At 41.9% G+C, this 27,354-nt stretch overlaps 3 protein-coding genes and 1 non-coding gene across 8 annotated transcripts; 2 read left to right on the top strand and 2 right to left on the bottom strand.

Moving 5' to 3' along the window:
* Positions 1-546: 546 nt before the first annotated feature.
* ano8a (anoctamin 8a) lies at positions 547-25,193 on the top strand. Of its 5 annotated transcripts, none has more exons than XM_054760062.1 (22): positions 547-2,009; positions 2,359-2,469; positions 5,026-5,158; positions 6,634-6,739; positions 7,195-8,388; positions 8,738-8,848; positions 11,405-11,537; positions 11,865-12,003; positions 12,819-12,915; positions 13,081-13,197; positions 13,284-13,411; positions 13,649-13,810; positions 15,333-15,485; positions 15,740-15,866; positions 15,977-16,032; positions 16,116-16,190; positions 17,009-17,506; positions 17,917-18,036; positions 19,051-19,242; positions 19,318-19,449; positions 20,555-20,665; positions 22,040-25,191. In XM_054760062.1, the coding sequence occupies exons 5-22, from the start codon at positions 8,193-8,195 to the stop codon at positions 22,658-22,660; spliced, it is 3,168 nt and encodes a 1,055-aa protein (XP_054616037.1). In that variant the 5' UTR covers positions 547-2,009; positions 2,359-2,469; positions 5,026-5,158; positions 6,634-6,739; positions 7,195-8,192; the 3' UTR covers positions 22,661-25,191. The 5 variants fall into 5 exon arrangements, with proteins under 5 accessions (XP_054616037.1, XP_054616051.1, XP_054616045.1 ...); XM_054760044.1 differs by having other exon boundaries at positions 548-2,009; positions 17,860-18,036; positions 22,040-25,187; XM_054760076.1 differs by lacking the exon at positions 17,917-18,036 and having other exon boundaries at positions 22,040-25,193.
* trnak-cuu (transfer RNA lysine (anticodon CUU)) lies at positions 15,048-15,120 on the top strand. The gene has a single exon. It is a non-coding gene; the product is annotated as a tRNA-Lys (tRNA).
* On the bottom strand, positions 23,315-24,745 carry LOC129171460 (DET1- and DDB1-associated protein 1-like). Its single transcript, XM_054760136.1, has 5 exons — positions 24,363-24,745; positions 24,171-24,236; positions 24,013-24,064; positions 23,701-23,756; positions 23,315-23,521 (listed from the first exon to the last, which is right to left on the bottom strand). The coding sequence occupies exons 1-5, from the start codon at positions 24,369-24,371 to the stop codon at positions 23,441-23,443; spliced, it is 264 nt and encodes an 87-aa protein (XP_054616111.1). The 5' UTR covers positions 24,372-24,745; the 3' UTR covers positions 23,315-23,440.
* A 305-nt stretch (positions 25,194-25,498) lies between the features above and the next one.
* Positions 25,499-26,529, bottom strand: mrpl34 (mitochondrial ribosomal protein L34). Its single transcript, XM_054760125.1, has 2 exons — positions 26,398-26,529; positions 25,499-26,037 (listed from the first exon to the last, which is right to left on the bottom strand). The coding sequence occupies exons 1-2, from the start codon at positions 26,451-26,453 to the stop codon at positions 25,719-25,721; spliced, it is 375 nt and encodes a 124-aa protein (XP_054616100.1). The 5' UTR covers positions 26,454-26,529; the 3' UTR covers positions 25,499-25,718.
* Positions 26,530-27,354: the final 825 nt, after the last annotated feature.

Below are 27,354 nucleotides of genomic sequence, written 5' to 3'. Positions count from 1 at the left end.
AATTATAGTTTCAGATGCAGAAAATGATGCAAAAATAATGACAAATGACAAACAAATGGACAACTGAACATTTAACATCACTTTCACCTCGTTTGGAAGAAGGGAGGGGGAGACTGCACAAACAACAATGCCACACACATGTAATATGTAATGGAGAAATGAACATTTAACATCACTTTTAGCTAGTAAACTTGTTGCCTGCTCCTCCCTGCCTCAGCTTTCTGGTCCACACTTCTTGTATTGTTAAGTATAGCGTTTGGCGTTGTTTTGTGTTTTTGTATTTTGGTTCCTGCCTGGTTCTCGGCAGTAGACTTGTAAGTACCCGCATTTTTCCTGCTTCAGTTTAGCAGTGATTTTCATTTTGTATTCTTCTCCTGCTAGCCCGTGGTAGCAGCGTTCTTTGTCTACTTTTTTCTTGTCCTTTTTCCCGTGGCTAGGCCCGGTAGCTTTAGTTGTACTTTTTTTTTTTTTTAAGTAAATATTTGTTACACGGACTTCTGCTTCTGTGTCTTGGGGTTCTACTTCTGGCGTTCCACCAGTTTGTGACACATTCCCCTTTTTTATGTTATTTTACAATTTTTTTTTTATTTTGTTATTTTCAAACCAACCTCTGCTTGCTGTAAAATTCGCCAACAGACTCACTCGTTGCACAAGTTTTCTGATTAGATCCGTTTAAACAGGCTAGTTCCGGCTAGCTAGCACGAGCTGTTGATCCACAACAGCTTCTGAACACCTTCCATGGTTTGTGGTCTGTTTTGTTAACATTGTTACTCCTTTTGCAACATTCAGTCACTGATTACGTTGTTGTTCTTCAGGATGGTACTCACTGTTTTGTCGATGAGGGCTTCCAGGAGATCCTGCCGAGAGCGACAACATGGACGCCATCTTCGAAGTTTGCGACGACTTGTTTCTTGAATTCAATAGTGATATTCCCTCTCTTTTGGAATGTTGCTGTCACTCTTGACCTCCTTTGGACTCGTAGCACCCCATTTAGAGTTTGTCAGACTCGGTGGAAAAATGCACGGACAGGAGTCGTCAACGCGAGGGTCCATTGTTTTGGCCACTTCGTTGTCTTATAGGCTGCCATAGCAAAGGGTGAACTAAGTATCGCAAGATCTTTTTGGGGGTGTGAACCAAGATGGCTTTTTAAACAAACCAAACATAAATTCAACAGTTTGTTACGGGCCCCATATTGCACGCTAACCGAGCGGCGAACGCAAGCCAAGGCAACATTTTAGCACAAATCTCGGATGTTAACTGAAAAATGCACTAACCGAGGCGGATGTTAACTGAGGTACCACTGGATAACTTTTGCTTGTAGTCAAACTCGACACTACAAATCCCGGACACACCCTTAAAGAGCTAAGCCCCCCCTCCACACACACACACACACACACACATCTTTCAATCGTAGTGACGTCACTGCTTCCGAAAACTGTGAGCATTCAGTTCCTGTGTGCATCAAATCAGTAAAATACTCATTTTACATGGATAATTCGAATCTTGTCTCATTTCACACATGTACACTCCCAGTTTATAATATTTTGCCAGCCTCCCACTGCAATTTAACTGCATCCCTGTTATTCAATATAGCTGTTTTATAGTGTGATTTGCTGCATGTAAGGCGGCGTTTCCCTCATGTCGTCAGCAGCCAGTCACGACAGGGGCTCCTTCACGTGTACTTCCCATGTTCTCCGTCCTCTCCATCGTCGTTATCACATTCGCTGACTCGTTTTCTTCCACATGCAATGGCCGTGCATTAACAGCAGGCGTGTGCGCAAGACTCGCTCCGGCTGGATACATGTAAAGCAGCATGCACGCGACGGGCACCGGAGCAGCTGACGCCGAGGCTGCTGTCGACACTAGCGGCGGCGCAGACAACCAGCGCGGTACAGGGGAGAGGATGGAGAGGACGCCACCGGGCGAGCTGCAGCATCGGACCGACGACCACCACCAGCAGAACCAGCAACAGCAGCAGGAACCTTCGTCAGCAGCATTCGGCGTGCTCGGTGAGTGATGACACAACACTGACATGGGCCGTGCATGCTGAAAGTAACGTGGAGATTAGAGGCAGCTGGGTCCTATTTACAAACAGGAGCAGAAGAAGCAATATGGTGCAGTCAGTGGTTGAGGTATTTTGCTGAATGCCTCCCAGGAGGGACCAAATGGTATTTCATGAAATGTGGTTTTTTTTTTTTTTTTACTGCTACATAAAACTGCCCACAAGTGCAGCGCCTACCAGTGTTAAACGTTTGAGAGTGACATGGGAGACGGTTGGGTGTAGTAAAGTGTGGCCCGTATTATAGTGACTTTGGCTGAGCATGTTTTTTTGACCTTGTCTTACCGTTTGCTGTCTAGATAAATTATTTGGGAAGAGGCTTCTGCAGGCCAGACACTACATATTATCACGGAAGTCCTGGCTGAAGATGGTTCCCACTGAAAACTGTGACATTCTGATGACATTCCCAGGTATGATAAGTTGCAGCCTGCGTTAATTTCTTGATTGACACAATAAAGCAGTTGTCAACCAGCTATGATGTACGTTTGGGACGGTTGTCAAACGGCATTCGTAGGTCACATAAATGACATGGCCGGCTGTATCTGTCCCGCCATGTCATTTATGTGGCCCGCGAATGAATATGCGTCATGCAAAGTGCAAAAAGATGCACTTTGTATTTACATAAGTTAACTTTTTCCATAGAAAAAATTCAGGATGTGGGAGCCACGTTGATACTGTGCACATATCAGTTCATTAAACACATGACCAGTGTGGTCAAGAAATAAATGGAAAGAAAAAAACACCCCCTTTTTGTGATGTGACAAAGGGACCAATTTTTATTTTTGGCTTTATTATTTCGGCCTCTAAATCAGCAGTTTGAGGGCTCAAAAACTTACCAAAGCAATGTACAGTATATCCTGGCAAAATGTACATATTTAAACCAAATAGTGCTCAGTAGTGCCCCTGCTGGAAAGAGAAGAGATGCCCAACCAGAGATTCCAACCCAGGTCGTCCTGATCTCCTGTGTGGCCAACATGCTAACCACTCATCCACTATGCGGGCACCAATTCCCAAAAAATGTGGTACAGTCGTCCTTTGCTACATCGTGGTTCGAACATCGCTCCCTCACTCTATCGCGGTACAACATGGAAGTGTCCCAGGGCTAAGTGGTGAGTTATTACTGTATGTCTTACTATCGCTTATCATGTCTACTATATTGGGTAACAGGTGTTAAGGTGACTATAGGGGTGTTATTTCATGTCTACAGGGCTCTAATAATCTTACCAACCGTAAACAGGCTTTCTATGCTCTAACTGTGAAAATATTCAATGCATTAATATAAAATCCTACTTTGCGGACATTCACTTATCACAGTTCGGTCTGAAACCAGCTAAGTGCGATAAATGAGGGACGACTGTACACATGGTCATCATGACAGGATGCATACAAATCTTCAAAGAGACTGCACAGTCAGCCATAATGGTTAGCAGGTGTCATTTTTGGTTAATTTGGTCCACTTTCAGCAGTAAATGGCCCCTGAGCCACACTTTGGACACCCCTGATTTAGGTGAAGAGAATGCGTGATGTCAAGGTCCATCCATTTTCTACCACTTAACCTGTTCAGGGAAGCTGGAGCCTATCCTAGCTGGCTTTGAGCAAAAGGTCAACTACACATTGGACTGGTCGCCAGTCAATCACAGGCCCTTAACAAAGGAAATGCAACAAAACAGGGGTGTCCAAACTTTTTCTAGGGAGGGCCACTTGTAGAAAATTGAAGGATGTCGGGCCCACTTTGATACATTTTGTACATTAATGATGCTAAAACCAATCCAGTGTTGAACAATGTAAGATATTGGAACAAAACATCAACAAATTATCTTCGTGTTGTAGATGACAAAGCAAATGTGTGTAATATCTTATTAATAATGAATCCATTTTTCCAAGGGTCAACAATGAAAGAGCTGCGGGTCGAAAATGGGCCGCACTTTGAACACCCCTTCAATAAAATGTGTATCAAATTAAACTGAACGGTGGCAAGATCACCCTGGTGACAAGCTTCTAAAGCAGGGGTGTCCAAAGTGGGGTCCCGAAGGCCATTTGCGGCCCGCGGCTGTGATTTTACCGGCCCGCAGCACAGTCAAAAAATTTTATTTCACAAGGAAACTTAAAAAAAAAAAAAAAAACAGTAGTAAAAATGGGAAAATCAATCAAAAGTCAAAATATTACGAAAAGAGGTGTGACCTAGCAAGGAAAAAAACCCATAATCTCACAAGAATTAAGTAATAGTGTGAGGAAGTTGAAATGTTTTTTAAGTCAAAAACAATGAATAAAGTTTTTGGAAATTAGTTTGGGGGAAAATTTGTAACATGGGAATAACGTCTAAATATTAGGAGAAGAAAATATTCAAGAAGAAAATTATACACAAAACAACAGCAGAAGTTTTACCAGAGTAAAGTTAAAATAGTAAGAGAAAAAAATTGTTTTCTAATGAGAAAAAAGTTGCAATTTTATTAGAATAAACTTGTAAAATGAGGAAAAATATCATTTTAGTAACAATGTTGAAATGAAGAAAAAATATGTTACTGTTTTAAAAGATATAAAGTTATAATTATGAGAAAATTTATTAGAGGAAAGTTGAAATGAAATAGTTGGAAAATTAAAAAAAAAAAAAAACAGCAGAAATGGAAAAAAAAAGTCGTAATCGAATGGAAAACAAGTCGCAATTTTACAAGAATAAACTCAAATGGAAAAAAAGTCATTTTTAGTAGCATTTCACCTATATTACAAAGCTGAAATGCATTTTTTTTCTTGAGCCACATACCACTTCTTAGCATATCTCTATGTGTTGCTTTACAAAATATCAAAGCGGCCCTTGCATCCTTTCATTTTCAGTACGTGGCCCTCGCTGGAAAACGTTTGGACACCCCTGCTCTGAAGAATGTTCTTTTTTTACTTTAGAGTATGAACTGGATTAAGGCAGCAATTCCACATTGTCACTGGGTAAAATAACGTGCTTCTCTCTCCAGATTCAATAGATGACCACACTCTACTGTGGCTCTTGAATCAGATCCGTGTCGGAATCCCACAAGTCAGCATTCAAGTTCGGCAGCATAAACATACTCAGGCTTATGCTTTCTTCATCACCACGACATTTGAAAAGTAAGGAACAATGTTTGTGTATGTTTTAGTGTATGCTTGTCTGTTTCAAGGCACAAAACGGCAACTACAAGTATTTTAATACTCGAGGAGCTCTGCTCCATTGCAAAGTGTCCTCTGGTGTTTTGCATAAAAGGCTCACCGGTTATTTTGAATGGAAATTGCTGGTGGAGCTGCGCATATGAATTTGACATCATTAGGTCTTCATTAGTTCCTCAGTAACTACTCTAAATGTATGCGCCTTAGTCATTAGTTCCTCATTAGTTCCTCAGTAATGAGTCTAAATTGATGCGCCTTAGTCATTAGTTCCTCATTAGGTCTTCATTAGTTCCTCAGTCTTCTTCTTTTCCTTTCGGCTTTTCCCTTCAGGGGTCGCCACAGCGAATCAATTGCCTCCATCTAGCCCTGTCTTCTGCATCCTCTTCTCTCACACTTCACTTCATTAGTTCCTCAATAACTACTGTAAATGTATTTGCCTTAGTAATTAGTTCCTCATTAGTTCTTCATTAATTCCTCAGTAACGAGTCTAAATTTATGTGCCTTAGTCATTAGTTCATCATTAGGTCTTCATTAGTTCCTCAGTAACTACTCTATTTTTGAGTACCTAATAATAAATGAATAATAATGAGTCTTAGCATAACTTCATTGGCTGGTTTACAAAATGTCAGGTATCCAAAAATAGTCATTCATTCATTTTCTATGGGCCACGGGGGTATGCTGGAGTCTATCCAAGCTGACTGTGGGCGAGAGGCGGGTTACAACCTGGACTGGTCGCCAGCCAATCGCAGGGTATCAAAAATATAAAATATCAGCGTGGCTCCCACATCCTTTTCTTTTTCAGTGTGCGGCCCTCAGTGGAAAAAGTTTGCACACCCCTGATTTAGTCGCTTGCCGTGTGATAGAAGTGCACGGTGTCATACGGAGGGGGGGTTCTATTATTTTTGCTCAAATATTAAATGCACCACAGTTGAACGCAGTACACAAATGACGTGAATGACGTGATGTGAATGATCCTGACCAAAGTACTTTCAAAGTATCATCATCACATTCTCCACACTTTGTTTTATTATAGCATAGCAACGTGTTGTGTTGTGCTGTGCTGTATTGTTTTATAACATAGCATGAGGAATGTGATGCTTTGAGTAGTTTCATCAAGTGCTATTTTAAGCCACGCGGTCTTCTGAAATCAGTCTGCACATTGTTTGACTCGTGTTCAGCTGCAACTTAAGGGATATTGCCTCTCATCAGTGGCAGCACATGATGAACATTTTGAGGGACTATTGTGCAACGGCGCACCCGGCCACCTCCCAGGCCCTCCTGGTGCAGGAAAGGGAATGGATGCTTATGATTACAATGTCCTTCCTCACCTGGGGTTGAAGGACTCTGACCTCTTTTGTGTGTGGCTGCTAATGTTCTCTTTTACTGTGACGTCTAATTGCATTTCCTATTTGCCTGCACTGTCTCTCTACCATGGCCAGCCTGGTAAAGACATTGAGCTGATTGGGAAAAAAATAGACCTCAAGACTGGGCTTCCTTTTTGTGACCTTGACCTTCACCTTGAGTTCTTTCAGCAGGAGAATTATGGTGAGGCAAACACTGGCTTGTTATCTGCTTTTAGTCATTTTATGTAACTTGCGTTGGAGTAAGTAGCTTCTGTTATATATAAAGTTGTAATTTTGCACATGACCACCATCATCAGCATGAGCAGTGTCATATGTCGTTTTGCTTCATAAAGATATGACATGAATGACATAATCCACCAGTTTGTGACACATTCCCCTTTTTTATGTTATTTTACAATTTTTTTTTTATTTTGTTATTTTCAAACCAACCTCTGCTTGCTGTAAAATTCGCCAACAGACTCACTCGTTGCACAAGTTTTCTGATTAGATCCGTTTAAACAGGCTAGTTCCGGCTAGCTAGCACGAGCTGTTGATCCACAACAGCTTCTGAACACCTTCCATGGTTTGTGGTCTGTTTTGTTAACATTGTTACTCCTTTTGCAACATTCAGTCACTGATTACGTTGTTGTTCTTCAGGATGGTACTCACTGTTTTGTCGATGAGGGCTTCCAGGAGATCCTGCCGAGAGCGACAACATGGACGCCATCTTCGAAGTTTGCGACGACTTGTTTCTTGAATTCAATAGTGATATTCCCTCTCTTTTGGAATGTTGCTGTCACTCTTGACCTCCTTTGGACTCGTAGCACCCCATTTAGAGTTTGTCAGACTCGGTGGAAAAATGCACGGACAGGAGTCGTCAACGCGAGGGTCCATTGTTTTGGCCACTTCGTTGTCTTATAGGCTGCCATAGCAAAGGGTGAACTAAGTATCGCAAGATCTTTTTGGGGGTGTGAACCAAGATGGCTTTTTAAACAAACCAAACATAAATTCAACAGTTTGTTACGGGCCCCATATTGCACGCTAACCGAGCGGCGAACGCAAGCCAAGGCAACATTTTAGCACAAATCTCGGATGTTAACTGAAAAATGCACTAACCGAGGCGGATGTTAACTGAGGTACCACTGGATAACTTTTGCTTGTAGTCAAACTCGACACTACAAATCCCGGACACACCCTTAAAGAGCTAAGCCCCCCCTCCACACACACACACACACACACACATCTTTCAATCGTAGTGACGTCACTGCTTCCGAAAACTGTGAGCATTCAGTTCCTGTGTGCATCAAATCAGTAAAATACTCATTTTACATGGATAATTCGAATCTTGTCTCATTTCACACATGTACACTCCCAGTTTATAATATTTTGCCAGCCTCCCACTGCAATTTAACTGCATCCCTGTTATTCAATATAGCTGTTTTATAGTGTGATTTGCTGCATGTAAGGCGGCGTTTCCCTCATGTCGTCAGCAGCCAGTCACGACAGGGGCTCCTTCACGTGTACTTCCCATGTTCTCCGTCCTCTCCATCGTCGTTATCACATTCGCTGACTCGTTTTCTTCCACATGCAATGGCCGTGCATTAACAGCAGGCGTGTGCGCAAGACTCGCTCCGGCTGGATACATGTAAAGCAGCATGCACGCGACGGGCACCGGAGCAGCTGACGCCGAGGCTGCTGTCGACACTAGCGGCGGCGCAGACAACCAGCGCGGTACAGGGGAGAGGATGGAGAGGACGCCACCGGGCGAGCTGCAGCATCGGACCGACGACCACCACCAGCAGAACCAGCAACAGCAGCAGGAACCTTCGTCAGCAGCATTCGGCGTGCTCGGTGAGTGATGACACAACACTGACATGGGCCGTGCATGCTGAAAGTAACGTGGAGATTAGAGGCAGCTGGGTCCTATTTACAAACAGGAGCAGAAGAAGCAATATGGTGCAGTCAGTGGTTGAGGTATTTTGCTGAATGCCTCCCAGGAGGGACCAAATGGTATTTCATGAAATGTGGTTTTTTTTTTTTTTTTACTGCTACATAAAACTGCCCACAAGTGCAGCGCCTACCAGTGTTAAACGTTTGAGAGTGACATGGGAGACGGTTGGGTGTAGTAAAGTGTGGCCCGTATTATAGTGACTTTGGCTGAGCATGTTTTTTTGACCTTGTCTTACCGTTTGCTGTCTAGATAAATTATTTGGGAAGAGGCTTCTGCAGGCCAGACACTACATATTATCACGGAAGTCCTGGCTGAAGATGGTTCCCACTGAAAACTGTGACATTCTGATGACATTCCCAGGTATGATAAGTTGCAGCCTGCGTTAATTTCTTGATTGACACAATAAAGCAGTTGTCAACCAGCTATGATGTACGTTTGGGACGGTTGTCAAACGGCATTCGTAGGTCACATAAATGACATGGCCGGCTGTATCTGTCCCGCCATGTCATTTATGTGGCCCGCGAATGAATATGCGTCATGCAAAGTGCAAAAAGATGCACTTTGTATTTACATAAGTTAACTTTTTCCATAGAAAAAATTCAGGATGTGGGAGCCACGTTGATACTGTGCACATATCAGTTCATTAAACACATGACCAGTGTGGTCAAGAAATAAATGGAAAGAAAAAAACACCCCCTTTTTGTGATGTGACAAAGGGACCAATTTTTATTTTTGGCTTTATTATTTCGGCCTCTAAATCAGCAGTTTGAGGGCTCAAAAACTTACCAAAGCAATGTACAGTATATCCTGGCAAAATGTACATATTTAAACCAAATAGTGCTCAGTAGTGCCCCTGCTGGAAAGAGAAGAGATGCCCAACCAGAGATTCCAACCCAGGTCGTCCTGATCTCCTGTGTGGCCAACATGCTAACCACTCATCCACTATGCGGGCACCAATTCCCAAAAAATGTGGTACAGTCGTCCTTTGCTACATCGTGGTTCGAACATCGCTCCCTCACTCTATCGCGGTACAACATGGAAGTGTCCCAGGGCTAAGTGGTGAGTTATTACTGTATGTCTTACTATCGCTTATCATGTCTACTATATTGGGTAACAGGTGTTAAGGTGACTATAGGGGTGTTATTTCATGTCTACAGGGCTCTAATAATCTTACCAACCGTAAACAGGCTTTCTATGCTCTAACTGTGAAAATATTCAATGCATTAATATAAAATCCTACTTTGCGGACATTCACTTATCACAGTTCGGTCTGAAACCAGCTAAGTGCGATAAATGAGGGACGACTGTACACATGGTCATCATGACAGGATGCATACAAATCTTCAAAGAGACTGCACAGTCAGCCATAATGGTTAGCAGGTGTCATTTTTGGTTAATTTGGTCCACTTTCAGCAGTAAATGGCCCCTGAGCCACACTTTGGACACCCCTGATTTAGGTGAAGAGAATGCGTGATGTCAAGGTCCATCCATTTTCTACCACTTAACCTGTTCAGGGAAGCTGGAGCCTATCCTAGCTGGCTTTGAGCAAAAGGTCAACTACACATTGGACTGGTCGCCAGTCAATCACAGGCCCTTAACAAAGGAAATGCAACAAAACAGGGGTGTCCAAACTTTTTCTAGGGAGGGCCACTTGTAGAAAATTGAAGGATGTCGGGCCCACTTTGATACATTTTGTACATTAATGATGCTAAAACCAATCCAGTGTTGAACAATGTAAGATATTGGAACAAAACATCAACAAATTATCTTCGTGTTGTAGATGACAAAGCAAATGTGTGTAATATCTTATTAATAATGAATCCATTTTTCCAAGGGTCAACAATGAAAGAGCTGCGGGTCGAAAATGGGCCGCACTTTGAACACCCCTTCAATAAAATGTGTATCAAATTAAACTGAACGGTGGCAAGATCACCCTGGTGACAAGCTTCTAAAGCAGGGGTGTCCAAAGTGGGGTCCCGAAGGCCATTTGCGGCCCGCGGCTGTGATTTTACCGGCCCGCAGCACAGTCAAAAAATTTTATTTCACAAGGAAACTTAAAAAAAAAAAAAAAAACAGTAGTAAAAATGGGAAAATCAATCAAAAGTCAAAATATTACGAAAAGAGGTGTGACCTAGCAAGGAAAAAAACCCATAATCTCACAAGAATTAAGTAATAGTGTGAGGAAGTTGAAATGTTTTTTAAGTCAAAAACAATGAATAAAGTTTTTGGAAATTAGTTTGGGGGAAAATTTGTAACATGGGAATAACGTCTAAATATTAGGAGAAGAAAATATTCAAGAAGAAAATTATACACAAAACAACAGCAGAAGTTTTACCAGAGTAAAGTTAAAATAGTAAGAGAAAAAAATTGTTTTCTAATGAGAAAAAAGTTGCAATTTTATTAGAATAAACTTGTAAAATGAGGAAAAATATCATTTTAGTAACAATGTTGAAATGAAGAAAAAATATGTTACTGTTTTAAAAGATATAAAGTTATAATTATGAGAAAATTTATTAGAGGAAAGTTGAAATGAAATAGTTGGAAAATTAAAAAAAAAAAAAAACAGCAGAAATGGAAAAAAAAAGTCGTAATCGAATGGAAAACAAGTCGCAATTTTACAAGAATAAACTCAAATGGAAAAAAAGTCATTTTTAGTAGCATTTCACCTATATTACAAAGCTGAAATGCATTTTTTTTCTTGAGCCACATACCACTTCTTAGCATATCTCTATGTGTTGCTTTACAAAATATCAAAGCGGCCCTTGCATCCTTTCATTTTCAGTACGTGGCCCTCGCTGGAAAACGTTTGGACACCCCTGCTCTGAAGAATGTTCTTTTTTTACTTTAGAGTATGAACTGGATTAAGGCAGCAATTCCACATTGTCACTGGGTAAAATAACGTGCTTCTCTCTCCAGATTCAATAGATGACCACACTCTACTGTGGCTCTTGAATCAGATCCGTGTCGGAATCCCACAAGTCAGCATTCAAGTTCGGCAGCATAAACATACTCAGGCTTATGCTTTCTTCATCACCACGACATTTGAAAAGTAAGGAACAATGTTTGTGTATGTTTTAGTGTATGCTTGTCTGTTTCAAGGCACAAAACGGCAACTACAAGTATTTTAATACTCGAGGAGCTCTGCTCCATTGCAAAGTGTCCTCTGGTGTTTTGCATAAAAGGCTCACCGGTTATTTTGAATGGAAATTGCTGGTGGAGCTGCGCATATGAATTTGACATCTGGGAGAAACTTTCAACACTTTTGTTGTGTGCATGAATTTGCTTCATCACTCAAACACAACAACACCAGCTCCTGTGTTGCGATGTTGTTCCGTCCGGATTCATCCTGCTGCTCTTTTTGGTTTTCTTTTCTCAGCTTATTGCAGGGAGCGGAGCAGATGAGTATGCACAAGGCCGTCAAGCCACAGTTTGGAGGCGGGATGCGACGCTTCACCTGTGAAGAGGACAACATCTATGAGAACATAGAGAGCGAGCTCTGCTTTTTTACCTCGCAGGTTAGAGGTCCAAAACTATGGCGTTATGATCACAATGAAACATCAAGTTGGATAAATCGCTTGAAATGAGCAAAATGTATTTCCCCAAATAGCCAGCTTGATGGAATATGAAATAAAATGTGCCTATGTTTTGCTATCTTCTCACACTTTTAACCATTGAACCATTTATTTTAATATACCGTAATTTCCAGACTATAGAGCACACCTGTCTATAAGTCGCAGGTGTCCACGTCCTAACATGGAATATTTAGTACACAGAAAGATTTTTTTAACTTTTGATGAAATAAATTCTATGGGAACCAAAACCACCCAAGTCTTCTGGACAAGCATGACAATTGAAAAGCCGTATAATTCCTTAGTCACACACTTTGCCAGTCTCGCACTCTTTCTCTCTCTTTCGTTGTCACCAGGCAAATTAGCCATTTAGCTTGAGCTATCCTCTTCATTCTGTCCAGTTTTTCGAAACGCGTTGGTGATAGTGGACAGTTGGCGGTCCAAGTAGTCCAAACAGAAAATGTAGTATTGCTACACTTGATCAAACTTACCGTACTTAAAATGTGTCAGGTCGCTGCGTAAGACTTCAAGACGTGACGTTAGCTTCCACCTGGTCACTACTTCCTGAAGCTACACTGTAAGCATCATGGGAAATGCAGTTTTTAGCCATAAATTAGCCGCATCACGGTACAAAGGGTTGAGAGCATGACAAAAAAGTAGTGGCTTATACACTGGAAATTACGGTAATAGTAATCATTCTGAGTATAAACCATGTCAGTATGACATCATAGGTTTTTGCACCAGTCATGCTATGTTTTTAGGAGCGTCAGAGCATTATTAAGTATTGGCTGGACAATCTGCGAGCCAGACATGGGGAAGTGCTTCACAACATTCACTTCCTGGAGGGACAACCCATCAGTAAGTTTATTTACAATGTTTTTTCCCCCTACCCCTACCTAGCCATCATGTCATGATACATTTAGCTTAAGATGTCCACCCTCTTTGGGCTTACTACCTTTTGAAAATGCACCGTTTTCAAAGGCCGGCACCTCACATTAACTTTCTCTGTCTCTGGTTTTCTAGTTCCAGAGCTGGTGACCCGTGGTGTGATCCATCAGATGTTTCCTCTCCATGAACAGAGGATCCTGAATCAGCTGATGACATCATGGGTTCAGGCCGTTTGTGAAAGGCAGCCCCTGGGTAGGTAGCTGCTAATTTAACGCTATCCACAATAGGGAAGGTCTTAATATTTAGCACTTTTGAGTGTCTTTTCTTTCATGACGCAGATGATATCTGTGACTACTTTGGAGTAAAGATCGGCATGTATTTTGCCTGGCTTGGTTTCTACACCAACTCCATGCTTTACCCTGCTGTCATTGGCTTTCTCCTGTGGATACTTGCAGAGGCTGATCAGGTATTTTAAATGAATGCTGGGCACTCGGCAGCAAAACGGTGCAACGTGGTTAGCACTGAGGTGCACCGGGTTACTCTGACTTCTTCCACACAGTCTTGTGAGGTTCACTGAAGACTCCAAATTACCCTTAGGTGTGAATATAGTGTGTGAGTGAGATAGATTGGGAAAAGAAAAGTAATTACCCCAAAAAACATATGCACTGGAATATAAGGAGAGTATATGTGTGCCCCTGTTTAGACCAGTCAGGATATCTGCTGTGTAGTGTTTGCACTCTTCAATGTTGTGTGGGCGACATTGTTTCTGGAGCGCTGGAAGAGGCGAGAAGCAGAGCTGGCGTACAGGTGGGGGACCCTTGACACCCCTGCAGAGTCCTTGGAGGAGCCAAGGCCACAATTCAGGGTAAGTGTCACTATTAAACTGCACCACTATGTTTATTTTTTTATTTATTTTTTAAGGTGCCTGTCTGGATTGTGTAATGAATCTTTCTGTAAATGCTTTTAGCTCAAGTGGCTCAGTTGAGGTAATGCAAAACAGCCATTAGTCTGTGTGCATGATTTACTGATGTCTGGATTGAGTTGAAGTCACATGACTTGCCTTGGACCAACACTGAGGCTCATTTATTTTCAATGTTTAACAAAATGCCTTAAACTATTTTAGCATTCGTTTTAAGTTTAGCATCATAATTGCCTTGGACCAACACAGAGGCTAGTGTATTTTCAATGTTTAACAAACATTAAAAAATATTTTATTATTCGTTTTTAGTTTGGCATCACAAGAACCTTAAGTATGACCACTTTTTAAACATTGTTAATGAAGTTTGAAGCTTCTATAGTGTATGTTTGTAATTTAGTGGGTAGCAATAAATAACATTAATCTATGAATGAATCAGACACACTTTTTAAGATAGATTATTGATTTTCTGATTTCTTTTGAGAGTAGCTGCTACACTCATCATGGTTAGGATAAATTTGAGTAATAGCCAAAAACTTTTCATGGAGCTGCTCATTGATTGGACGAGAATCTTAATTGCACCTCAGCGATTGGTTAGTTCGTTAATATGTTCAACATTCGGGGCTATTGGTAAGCGTCCCTTATCCCAACATTGCCACATTTCAACAACGCGGTTGGCTGTAACAGCCATTCCTGAGCTCGACGCAAAGGCGGCGAGCGTTTAGCAGGCGCTAGCTTACTGCTACTATCGTCATAGCTAATACAGGCTACCTGCACTACCTGGATGCTTTAAAACCTTTAAAGTGTGTAGGCTTCTTTGATGGCTCTATACTTGTTTGATATTTTAGTATCTGTGTGTAAATATGAATCAATCGCAGTTGCAAATCGACGATTGGTTAGTCCGTCAATATAATCAACATTCGGGGCTATTGACCAATCAGCGTCCCCTATTCCAACATTGCACAGCTTTAAACAACGCGATTGGCTGTTGGCTGAGCTCGACTCAAAGGCGGCTAGCACTGAGCAGCTTGCTTCTACTTGCAGTACCTCGATGCCTTAAAATCTTTAAAGTGTGTAGACTTGTTTGATGGGTCTATAATTTTTGTTATTTCAGCAGATACAATTTTAAATGCGGGCACAGATGACTATGTTGAAGATTAAGGACATCCACGACAATCGGCTAGCAGCCCGGCTAGCTCAGTCGGTAGAGCATGGGACTCTTAATCCCAGGGTCGTGGGTTCGAGCCCCACGTTGGGCGTTAGTTTTCTTTCTTTGTGTCAACTACATTGCTCAGTTAATTTATACTTGTATAAAGTGAATACACTGCTGTGTCAAAGCAAAATACAATTTATAGTCACTACGTTTCCAAGAACAAACTGCAGATTTACAATCCACATTTTAGAGTGGTAGCCGTTTCTTTATTAAGTGGACATGGTAATGCAATCTGTTCTTGCTACTGTATATCTGCAGGGTGTAAAGCGCTGCAGTCCCATAACAGGCTGTGAAGAGTTCTACTATCCTCCTTGGAAGAGGGCTGTGTTCAGATGGCTGGTCAGCCTTCCCATCTGCCTTCTCTGTCTGTGTTTTGTCTTCCTCGTCATGCTCCTCTGTCTGGAACTGCAGGTTAGGCCCAGACAACACATTAAATAGGAAGACATACACTGCCCCCGCGACCCTAATGAGGATAAGCGGCATAGAAAACGGATGGATGGACATACGCTGTAGTGCAATTAGTATTGTGCATTTAAGTGTTATATTTCTTGTGAAGAATTCAGGCAGGCAAATTTAAATACTGAACAAAATACATGAACTAAAAACAGCTGTGATATTTAAGTGGGCAGATATGAATGAAATAATCATCACAATTGACCTTGCAGGAAGTGGTTATGGAGATCCAGGAGCTACCTGGCATCACAAGATTTATTCCTAAAATACTACTGGCCATTACTGTAACCATATGTGATGAAGTTTATAAGAAGATTGCCTACTGGCTCAACGACATGGGTAAGAGACACTAGTTGATATTTCAGAACACATTCTCAGATGATTGTGATTGCTGATTGTGACTGTGATAATGAATGTCATGCATATGTGGTACATATTTGTTTTTCCAGAGAACTATAGACTTCAGAGTGCCTATGACAATAATCTCATCATCAAGATGGTTTTTGTAAGTTCCCCTTTGAACTGTTTGACAACATTCATTCTATGAGCATGGCATCTTTTAACATTTTTTTTCTGTTAATTTTACAGTTTGAATTTATCAATTCTTACCTAAGTCTTTTCTACATTGGATTCTACCTCAAGGATATGGAGCGACTAAAAGAGGTGAGGTTGTGTCAATACAAACCGAAAAAAATATATAAGTACAGTGGTACGTCGATTAGTGAAAGTACCTCATTAGTGTTTCTCGCTCTCTTTATCAAACTGCTGGCACTTGCAAATTTCTTTAGCCCCATGGCGGGTTTTTAGGGACAGTGAGTCAATAACGAGTAGGGTGCTTTGTTTGGCCACTCGATTTAGCGAATTGATAAAGCACAGGGCAAATGGACTAGTTTGTTACGTGCAATACTGTATAAAAACCAAGGCAAAATTTTTGACAAAAACCAAGTCATAGAAAAACTAGGCCGTACAAAAACCGAGGTTTGACTGTAGAAATGATAAAAAGGCCTAAATTTGCCCATTTATTCAAATTCGTACCAAAATGTAACCAATCTTGTACGGAAATGCTCAGATGTTTTGTCCTGGTCTTATTAGCACATGTTTGGCACGTCACTTGTTGCTAGGGAGAATTTGGAGGGCACAAATATGTGGTTAATTAAAGAAAAATAACTAACTAACGAGGAGATGACGGTGTTGTGAAAGGTCAGACACAAACTAAGTGAATTATTCTGAAGTACCACTGCAAGGATAGTAGGGCTAGTTTTTTTGTTTTTTTGCAAACTAAATCACTGCTTTGTATTACACATAAAGTACAATACCAGTCAAAACTTTGGACCTTTTCATTGCATGAGCAAGCGCGTCCAAACTGGCATTGTAGTGGAACGCAAGCAGGCAGCACCACCTAGTGGGATGTTGTCATACTGCCGTTCAAAGACAATATATCCGTATTGATTGTAGCTTGGTGTTCCTTCTTCTCCTCACAGATGCTTGCTACGCTACTGATTTTCCGCCAGTTCCTCCAGAACATTAAAGAGGTCCTCCAGCCTTACCTCTATGAACAAAACAAACTGGGTGTCTTCACCCCCAAGGTGCTGTGGGAGCTTCTCCAGGCCATCATGCTCAAGTATGGCCGCCTGGCTTTGGGAAAAGCCCAGGCGTCTATGACAGCCTACTCCTTCCTGGGACCGAGAGGACTTCCAGTCAGTGACGGCGCGGACACGGACTCACAGCCAACAACAAGAGGGGATTTGAAAGCTGGATTCAGGCTGACGGAAGAAGAGTGGGATATGACTGACAGCGCCCTGAAGCAAAGAAAGGTCAGCTTCACAGAAAAGGTCGACTACAAGGATGTCGTGGCGGAGACGCAGACGGCCGATGACAACTTCCCCGAGGACAGCCCCACTTTGGTCGAAGACGGGATGGATGCATGCAGTATTTTTGACAGCTGTGATGAGGACAGTGACCTAGAATCTCTTCATCAGGTATGTGGCCTGCTAACTAATTCTCCTCTTTAATGTGTCCATCTGCAGCTGGGTTCAGAGTATTAATATAAAAAGATTATGCTACACATCCATGTTTATTTCGCTTTCCATAGTAACATTACATATTTAAATACAGTACAATGGCACCGGTAGAGTGCAGACTTCCATCCAAAGTTGGTGGGTTTTCTGGTGCTCTATGCTTGTACTATGATAGGAACTCTAAATAATAGACGGTAAATAGTCCTGATGAATGAATCCATGTGGAAGATTGCATGTGATGCTGTCCTTAACAGCTTTTGGAGCGTCTGTCAGTCATTGTAGTATTGCAAATGTGCTATTGTTTGCATGACCAGGAGGCCAGAGAGAATACCAGTGTGTCCTCATCAAGAGAATCAAACTGTCTCTGTCAGAAAAGGAAAACTGTGGACGAGGTCAAAGAGGACAAGAAGTCCTGGATTGATCCACCGGAAGAACCCAAAACTGTCACCTTAACACAGGCCGAGATCGAAAGCTGCATGCAGACTTACGAGGTAGGAGAAATATTACAGTTCGTCCCAAAATTAGATGTCTAGAAAACGCCTACAGATTTATACACGCAAAGAGAGCCAAAGCTTTTCTCCCTGTCACTCACACACAGACACACACCAGTGGCCAGGAGACGGGCAGCCGTGTTGTACAACACTAAGTGTCTCAAAAAGAAGGATCGTCTTATATTCGGGTCAATACTCGGGATGCACGATATTTTTTTTAAAGTCAATACCGATACCGATAAACTCTTGCTTCTCAAGACAGATACCGTTAACCGATAACTTTTTATCTATAATTTTTAAAAATTTAGATTTTACTGTAGTTTGTTCAATCCTGGAGGTAAGCACGAACCCGTCCTTACCAAATATGACAACACATTTAAAAAATAGCGTCAGCTCAGAAGTACAAACCATGGCTCCAAGGTGTTTACCAGCCGACCAAAGCCAGCATCTGCAACAATGGTAAAGGGCTGGCCGTCCGGCGCCAAAATTTCCATGATGTATTCACAGATCACTTTCGCCCTCGGGTCGTCTCTGGCAAAGTTTTTGCACTTTCCAAACGCCGTGGCGATAGGAACAAGCCCTGACCCCCAGGGGTCGTAGCGATGCTGGCATTTCAGGTGGTTGATAAGGTTTGATGCGCTGCAGCTCAATGTTGTTTTCCCGTATCTTGGAATGTTTGCGGAGCATTTGGCCAAGTGACTTTCTCTGAAACAATAAGTCCCACACGATCAACACCGTGCTTGTTGACAAGTGAGCTCAGGGGAAGTTAGGACAGGTCGTTTGCAGCAATGTCACATAAAAGGAGCACTTGATTTGCTCACTCTAACCCACCTACAGCACTTGCCTCATTAGAGCGTTTTTTTTGGTTTGTTTTTAAATTGGTTATTGGATTTATTGGTATGATGCCATAATTCCTCATATTGGCACGATATTTATCGTGCACCCGTTGTCAATACAATATTCACTGCAGTGACAAAGCGGATAGCCAAATGCTAAGGCTATTGTGTGATGCAGGACACGCTTCAGGACTACCAGGAGATGTTCATTCAGTTTGGCTATGTGGTGCTATTCTCCTCGGCGTTTCCCCTGGCAGCCATGTGTGCGCTCATCAACAACATCATAGAGATCCGCAGCGATGCCCTCAAGCTCTGTACGGGCCTGCAGAGGCCTTTTGGCCAGAGGGTGGAGAACATTGGACAATGGCAGGTTAGCATCCGGTGATATGATAGCCTGTGGAAACAACACATTACTGCTTGTACTCCTTTCCTGTTCAACTCCTAGACTGCAATGGAGGCCATGGGCTTGATAGCCATCATTGTTAACTGTTACCTGATTGGTCAGTGTGGTCAGCTGCAGCGTCTTTTTCCCTGGTTGAGTCCTGAGATGACCATCGTTTCCATTGTCTTACTGGAGGTAAGTAACGCAATCCATGCTACACTCATGCTAAGTGCAGCCTGCGGCCGAAATGAGTTAGTGTCGTCTCTCTGGGAGAACGTACTGTAGCAGTTTTTTGATCACTCCATGAATCCATTTGCATGAACAAAAACCCTATTCATTTTAAAAGATATATATAACATCCGAATCACGTCCAACGTAAATTGGCCATGGTAGCTAAGGATAAAAAAGTAATTTTTGCTATATTTTGTTGCAGGAATTCAAGCAATCAAAATGCCAGGATTTGTAATTATATCGTAGTAAAAAATCTTCAGATAGCTGGGTTCAAAGTTCATAGTGGTCGACTGCATTTCCTCAAATAGTGGCAAGGAGTGTTTAGTGCTATACTGGTTGTGTAGTGCAGTAGTATGTCCTTTTCACAGAGATGTCACAAATGTATATAGAATGGAATAGAACACAGTGGAATCTCGATTTTGGTCATTTATCCACTCCAAAAGATCCAACAAAAATCAAAACGTATGAAAAACAAATTTTTCCAGTAAAAAAAGAATGTAAATCCAATCAATCTGTTCCAGTGAATAATTGTAGTTCTATATGTAACCCGCCTGCTTCTCGCTGCTCACTCCGGGGTTCGACACAGGACCTTCGTAATGGGAGACGAGAGCGCTGACTGCTCAGCCAAAAACCTGGACTGTCGACCTCGCGTTTAGCGCAGCTCTTAAGGCAGAGGCAGAGGGAATGAGGTTTTACCAACGTACACTTGCTCAGCCGCACAGAAAAATCAAATCCTATGAAAGCCGTGGCGTACGAAAACTGAGGTTCCACTGTACATTCTATTGGACACGCAGTGAAATGTGCACTCACCATTGACCTGAGGAGCAGTAAAATGAAGGGATGCGCTTCTTCTCATTAACGTGTTGTCCATTATATGCAATGCATACATACTACATGTGCATGGTTTGCTATTTGTTGTTGTATGTTTATATTCTGTGGCGAACACAAAACCTCACAGGAGTTTTTGTCACGTGTACATTATATACTGTACAGAATTGGAAGACAATATGACTGAGCCTTGATGGAAAGCGTGTTGAGCCTGTCCCTCTGTTGGTCTTGTGGTTTACAGCACTTTGCGATCCTCCTAAAGTACATCATCCATGTTGCCATCCCTGATATCCCTGGTTGGGTAGCAGAAGAGATGGCCAAGCTAGAATACCGACGAAGGGAAGCTTTCAAGGTATAGTTGACATATAACTTGAAAGACCGTCGGCCATCGCAAGGCTTGCTTCTGATGTGAAAATGTGATGTCACGTTTGTATAGCTGAACTCCCCCTGTCCCTTGTTTTTTTTTTATGTATGCCGCTGCAGCATTTTGTAGCTGCACAGATATACTCAACCAGTCTGCTAAAGTCAAAGTAGCTCCAGCATAACTTCTCGACGCCACTTTTTGGCGCCCTTATGGGCGGGATGTAAAATCAGCAATCATTTTATGATATCTTCTCAAGGGGACAATTCTATAGAAATGGGATATATCTTGAGTAGTCCGTGTCCAGCTTGTATCGCAGTATAGACCTACTGTCCCTAGCTGACAACATGAGTACACCTCACAGTGAACATGTCCAAACTGTGTTCAAAGCGTCAATATTTAGTGCAGGGGTCACCAACGTTTTTCCTTGTGAGAGCTACTTTTACAAAATGAAAATGGCCAAGAGCTACTCATTTTTGTAACATTTATTTTCAGAGCTTATTTTAAACCCAAACAAAGCGACTATGCTTGTTTTACCAGAACATGAACAAAATGCTGGTGTCCACAACTCACATTTTGTATTTCAGAATGCATTTATTTCTACTGTTCTTTCATTATTAACTGAAAACCTGAATGAAAAGCAGGCTTGCGGGCACCTCATGTGGGGGGCTACCTGGTGCCCGTGGGCACCACGTTCGTGACCCCTGATTTAGTGTGTTATTTAACACTGCCTTAATTCTCTTGGGCGTGGAATTCGCCAGAGCTGTAAAGATTATTACTGGAATCCTGGTGGAGCTGGTGGATGTTACACACCATGCAGTCCTCCACTTTCTGCTTGTGGATGCCCCCGTTGGGTTCAGTTCAGGTGACATACTTGGTTACTCCATCACCTTCACCTTCGTCTCCCTCAGCAAGGCCACTTGCCATCTTGAAGGGCTCATTATAATGTTGGAAAAGTGCCATGCGGCCCAGTTTCCCAAGGGAGGGGATCATGCTCTGCTTTAGAATGTCACAGTACATGTTGGAATTCTCCGTGACCCACTGCTCCCCATTGGCGGCAGCACTCATGCAGCCCCATGCCATCACACTAACATGCTTCTCTGGAGAAAAACAAAATTATCTTAGTACTCGCTTGCGTTGCCAGCTATATAGACAATAATGGGTGTGTTGACTCATTTTCAGTGGCTAGTGAATCTATACTGCCATACAAGCTGTACACTAACTACTCTAAAGTATATCCAAGTTTTCATTCTATATTATTGTCCCTTGAGAAGATATAATAAAAAGGTTGCTGAGTTGTGAGATACTGCCTGTAAATCATCATATGGAACTGAACCTCTTCACCTATAACCCCCGCCCCTTTAGAGGCATGAGCTACAGGCCCAGCAACATTTTCAGCAACAGCTCAGACGTCGCCGTGAGGAGGAGGAGCTTCAGCGTCAGGCAGAGCTCCAGGCCGAGGCCCGCCAGGAGAGCGACTACCACAAGTCGGACGCCCATCACCAGCACCACCACGAGAAAGCTGCGGGGGGCAAGCCGAAAAGACCCAGCTCTCTGCTCGGGAACAACAACGTGATGAAGCTGAAGCAGATCATCCCTCTTCAGGGGAAGTTCTCCTCTAGCGCGTCCCGCTCCCCAGCTCAGTCACCCACTGGCGGGGAGGCAAAGCTTGCCGGATTCCTCAAGTTTCTGAAGTCACCGGAGGTGAAAAAGGAGCCAGCATCAGTTGCAGGGTCACCTGGATCAATTGTGACATCTTCAACTCCTGCTAGCGGCCAGGAACGCTCACAGTCTCCTAACAGGACATTCAGTCCAGGTAAGCTGTTCAGCTTTAGTAAGTCAGAGGGAACTGTAGTGTGTGCTAACGGGCCACAGCCATCAAGCCAGGCTGACTGTTGTCACCCCACCTCCAGTCATGAGGAATTACCCTCACGTGAGTCTGATAAAGGGGATTCTGATTTAGAAAGCTCGGGTTCAAAGTGTTAATATATGTTTCCAATGTCAAATTATGCATCATTTGCAATGTAAATGACAGGGTTACATCCTGAACAGTAGTTCCACATGTTAAGTCTCGCAGACCACATGTAAGGCCAGCAGTTACACGATATGCACCTTACTTTGCACAAAGCATCCAACTATGTAACACACTCCAAACAGCTTCCATGTAAATAATACATGTACAGTAAATGTGACACTTTGAATGAAGCTCGTCTCGGACTTTAGCTATTGCATGACTCAAAAACAGCTAAATAGCGGATTCCCATTCTAGGTTTGGTTCACTTTTTCAAGCCTGTATTCAAGTCACATTGGGCAGGTGTCACCGCTTCATTTAGCACTTTAAAAGCCATCACATTCTTCTGCAATAGCTTACATTCTCACTGTGACCATGAAAGTATTCTATTTTTCTCAAATTTGATTTTTTTCAAATGAATTATTTTACTACATGAGTTGGTGAATGTATTCCTGATGCAAATGAACCCAGTGGAATAAAGTCAAGCGTTGGCCGACTTTGTTTACAGTTAATAAACATCACAGACAACCAACAATTGGGTTGATGAGTGTGTTTTAAAATGCGGTGGCGAAATCCCAAACCACTGAGCATTGTGTACTTACCGGGCAGAACAAAATAAACATCGCGGAGCAAGGTAAAAGCCAGCAGACAATTATTATCGTTATGTTTCATTTATTGAAATACCATGTAGATAATATCAAGTGCAAGATATTCTGTGAAAAAAACAACAATTTTAAGAATCCCTATTCAGCTCTTTAATCTTCAAATAATTTTTCCGAGAGGCCACGTCTTCCCTTGCACCTGTTCCTGCTATTGACATTCTGCATTCTGAAAAACTAGAAAGAAAATCACTTTTCAGCAACACTAACTGCATTTATTTAGGAAGGAGGCTGAAAATGACCTTCTGAATGGGGAAGTCATTTAAGAATGTTTATATGAAGTAGTCAACTACCGTTTATCTCTTTTATGTATCTTAGATTTTATTTCTATTGCACTTTCGCCTTTAAACTCTTACCTTCCACTTTCGAAGACAATATCGTGAGAGGATGTCTATCTTCTCTTGGACAATGACTAAAGATAAACAAAGATTTTACACAATGAGTCAAATGGCCAAAAGGCCAGGGAACTACAGTATATCAAATCACAAGTTTCCTAAGATAACAGCAGCTTGATGATTGTTGCTTGCTTGGTTGTTACTGTCAAGCAGTCTGAACAAGATGCCCTTGGTGATGGGAGCATGGCTAAACACGATAAACACATTTATTTAGCTATGATTAGGTGTACAGGTGTACCTAATAGTATATAGTCCCCAATTACCATCACTTACTCTGATCTGATGGATATTCGTGGGTTGGAAGATAGACAGGCAGCTGACGATTCTACAATATAAGAGAGACTGACATGAGTGTGTACATTTGCAATAGTTAACCCCCTTACAAGAATACATTTACATGTGATTTAATGTGATCGAATGACATTACATACAGAGTCTGGGTGAAACCTGCTGAAGTTGTTCTTGTTAAAAACAGGCAGTTCCCTTAAGAAATCCCTCTGAAAACACAAATGATGTAATAATAAGATGTGGAGTGGTTGAAACGGGAGCGGGTCACTGAAAGATGACATTGCTGTATTCGGGTGATCTGCAAGAACTACGCAGAGAGATAACATTAAACATACCTTATTCATGTCAAGTGGCGTCTTCTTGCCCTTATAAAGCTTAAGTGAAGTAAAGTTATTTATTAAATAAGCCGTCTATTATAACTTTATTTGTTGAGAGCCGTTTTTGGTGGTCAGCTGAGCTAATCCCTTTAATGTCTATGATGTGTACAGTACGTCGTCTTTGTTTTTTATTGTCCCCAAGTGAGACGAGGTCATGCGTTGTGGAGCTTCAGAAGAGCATGTTCCAAAGGTACAAGACGCCACAACACACTCCTTAATATACAAAACTCGTACTCGTTTTTTTTTTTTTAATATTAACTGTATATTATATTTGGTCATTTTTCGGCCAAAGGTACACGCAGACTCCTCTATTGAACGGCGTGTTGTTAACAACACAAGGAGGCGGCCATTTTGGAATTGAAATCAACTTTATTTACACGAAGAAAACAATTGTTGAATTTGAAACAATATATAGTCCAGTTGAAATCTGACGGTTATATCTATCGACAGCTTGTTTTTTTGTGCTCTGTTCTTGATAGTCAGGACTTCAACCAAAAACAGTACAGGTGAATCAACTTTCCATAAACATACTTTCTCTGTAGCTATCAAGAAACTGATCAGAATTTTTACTTAAGCAGTTGGCCAAATCCAAATATTTTCATTAAATAGTGTAATATGATTGTTATAATTCCTCATGAAATAGTTTACCTTATCTGTTGACATTACTTCTGTATTATACATTTTTATCCTCTTTTGCTGTTAGTGAATAGTAACCTGGTATATGTTAAACACAAAATGATCTATAGTACTAGCAGTTGCTGATACTCAGAAGGAATGGGTTGAAATAAGATCTGCTTCTTCCTTACTCCTTTTAGGCATGTGCAATTGTGCAAGCGTAAATGTGAGGTATTTCAATGTAACACTATTACAACATGTTTGAAATAAACAAAACCACAGTGGTTACGGTACTTTAAAAAGTTTTTGTAACATTTGTTGCAGCTAAAATGAACAGTCATGGCTGCTTCACACCTTAAAGCCTTCAAAAAGTATGTGAGAATCTATGTGAAGATAAAGACAAGCTTTTTGTGTTTTGGGTTTGGTGTTTGAAAACAAGGATTTTAAAGCCAGAGTCTGATGTTGAGGATCATTTAATAATTTCATTCACACAAGGCGACACATAACTTGGTGAAAGAGAAACTACCTAATTCTCAAGGCTCAGTTTCTGAAAGTTTCAATCCCTCCCACCCATTAAGGATGAACTTGGGAAGCCAACCCACGCCTAGTATCTCTTTTCCACACAAGTTCCTCAGTGCTTCCAGTAAACCTCCAGAGTTGGTAAAGTTTACATCTCAAAGTCCTCCTTTCCAACAGGGATCAGTGTGACAGTGATTTGCGTCCCTTCAACATGCGGCGGAGGAGCACCTCAACACCTCCTCTTGTGCTGAGCCTCTTTATCCAGCCGTGGGTCCTTTTGCGTTTGAGGTTTTTGGGCTGATACTCAGTGCCTCTTTTCTTGGTTCGAACTTGCTGGTGTTGCCACGGGAGCTGCTGGAAGATGCCTGCACCCTCAGTTTGAGAAGAATGCGGCCCTATACTTGAAATCCGGTAATCCACAGCAGCTCTGGGGGCGAGCCAGTTGCTAAATAACCTGAGGTGAGGATTCCCAATTACTGCAAGGTTTCCCGCTGAAATGCTTAAAGAGGAAAATTAGAAAATACAATCACAATTAAACAACTGTGCTGTAATTGTATTCAAATTGCTGTATACACTCACTGGCCTGAGTTGACACTGACACAGAGGTAAATATCAAGTCATTATTATAGCTGTACAGTAGTCTGCACTGATGTACAACAGTGTTACGGTGGTAGCCTAAACAATGCATTATTTATGCACAAGCCAACATTGATACAGTATCTTCAAACGTTACTACATAAAATCTGTCAGCAAACACTGCAGTAAACTAGCCACGCTGCTAGCCTCATGCTGATCCAACACGTCAAAGTCAGTCACGGCTTACCACTGTTTACTAGAAAAAAAAGTAGCGCGTTGTTACCTGTTTAAATGTGCTAGTCCTCTCAGACGGGAAAAAGATGTCATAATCGTATTCATTATAATACTTTTCTCCGTTCAGCATGCGAAGGTTGAATGTCACAGGTCTTCTTTTGAGGGCTTTCCGGAAGTGACATTTGCTGTTAGTGGTGCATTAGCGCCGCCCTGCTGCCGCGGAGCAGTCACTGCACATAGAATAGCACAATCTCCTTGACACAAACATACGTGACAATCCCTAAAAGTATATCACGTTAATTTTTTATTTCTATTTTATTTGGTGTAAAACCAGTACCCCCAATAACAGGGAAAATAGCATATAAATATAAAAATCTTACAACTGTTGTCTTACTGCACGGTACTTTATTATACTCTTGCACTTTGCTTAGTGTGTGTTGCTATATCATGTTTTTGCCCGTGGATTTTCCTCATAGTTGATCAAGGAAATCCTTCTATTTTGCAGCATTGTCCAAGGTTTTGTATACATTTTCCTAGTCTGCTAAATGGAAATAAATAAACAGAAATGACAACAAGAATTGTATGTAAAAGAAAGGACATTTCTGCTTTATGACAATCCCCCCCCCCCAATAGACGTCACAACTGGATGACTCAGTGACAGGCAGTGGACTCCCCCTGCAGTTTGAACAGCAGGGACAAGATATCAAGTCCTACCAATACCAACCTGAACCTCAGCGTAGTACAATAATGCATAAATTGCAATAAATGTTTTTAGATAAGACACTTGGGTGTTCATTCTGAAATGCTTACTCCTCAAAACCTTGAGTCATTTCTGTCACTCTGCAGACAAACTCCGGCTTGCTTCCTGCCAGCCTTAGCAACAAGGAGACTGCACTCTTCCATTGGCTACCGCTGAGTGCTCGGCCTCCTCCTATTGGTTCTCTCTCCTGCCGCTCAAGAGTGACAGCAGCCCGAGTGTGGTGCGCAGAGAAGGACAGCAGGGCTG

Source organism: Dunckerocampus dactyliophorus, chromosome 2 (genome assembly GCF_027744805.1).
Source record: "Dunckerocampus dactyliophorus isolate RoL2022-P2 chromosome 2, RoL_Ddac_1.1, whole genome shotgun sequence".
Lineage (NCBI taxonomy): Eukaryota > Metazoa > Chordata > Actinopteri > Syngnathiformes > Syngnathidae > Dunckerocampus > Dunckerocampus dactyliophorus.
This window is presented reverse-complemented; position numbering and strand designations above follow the sequence as displayed.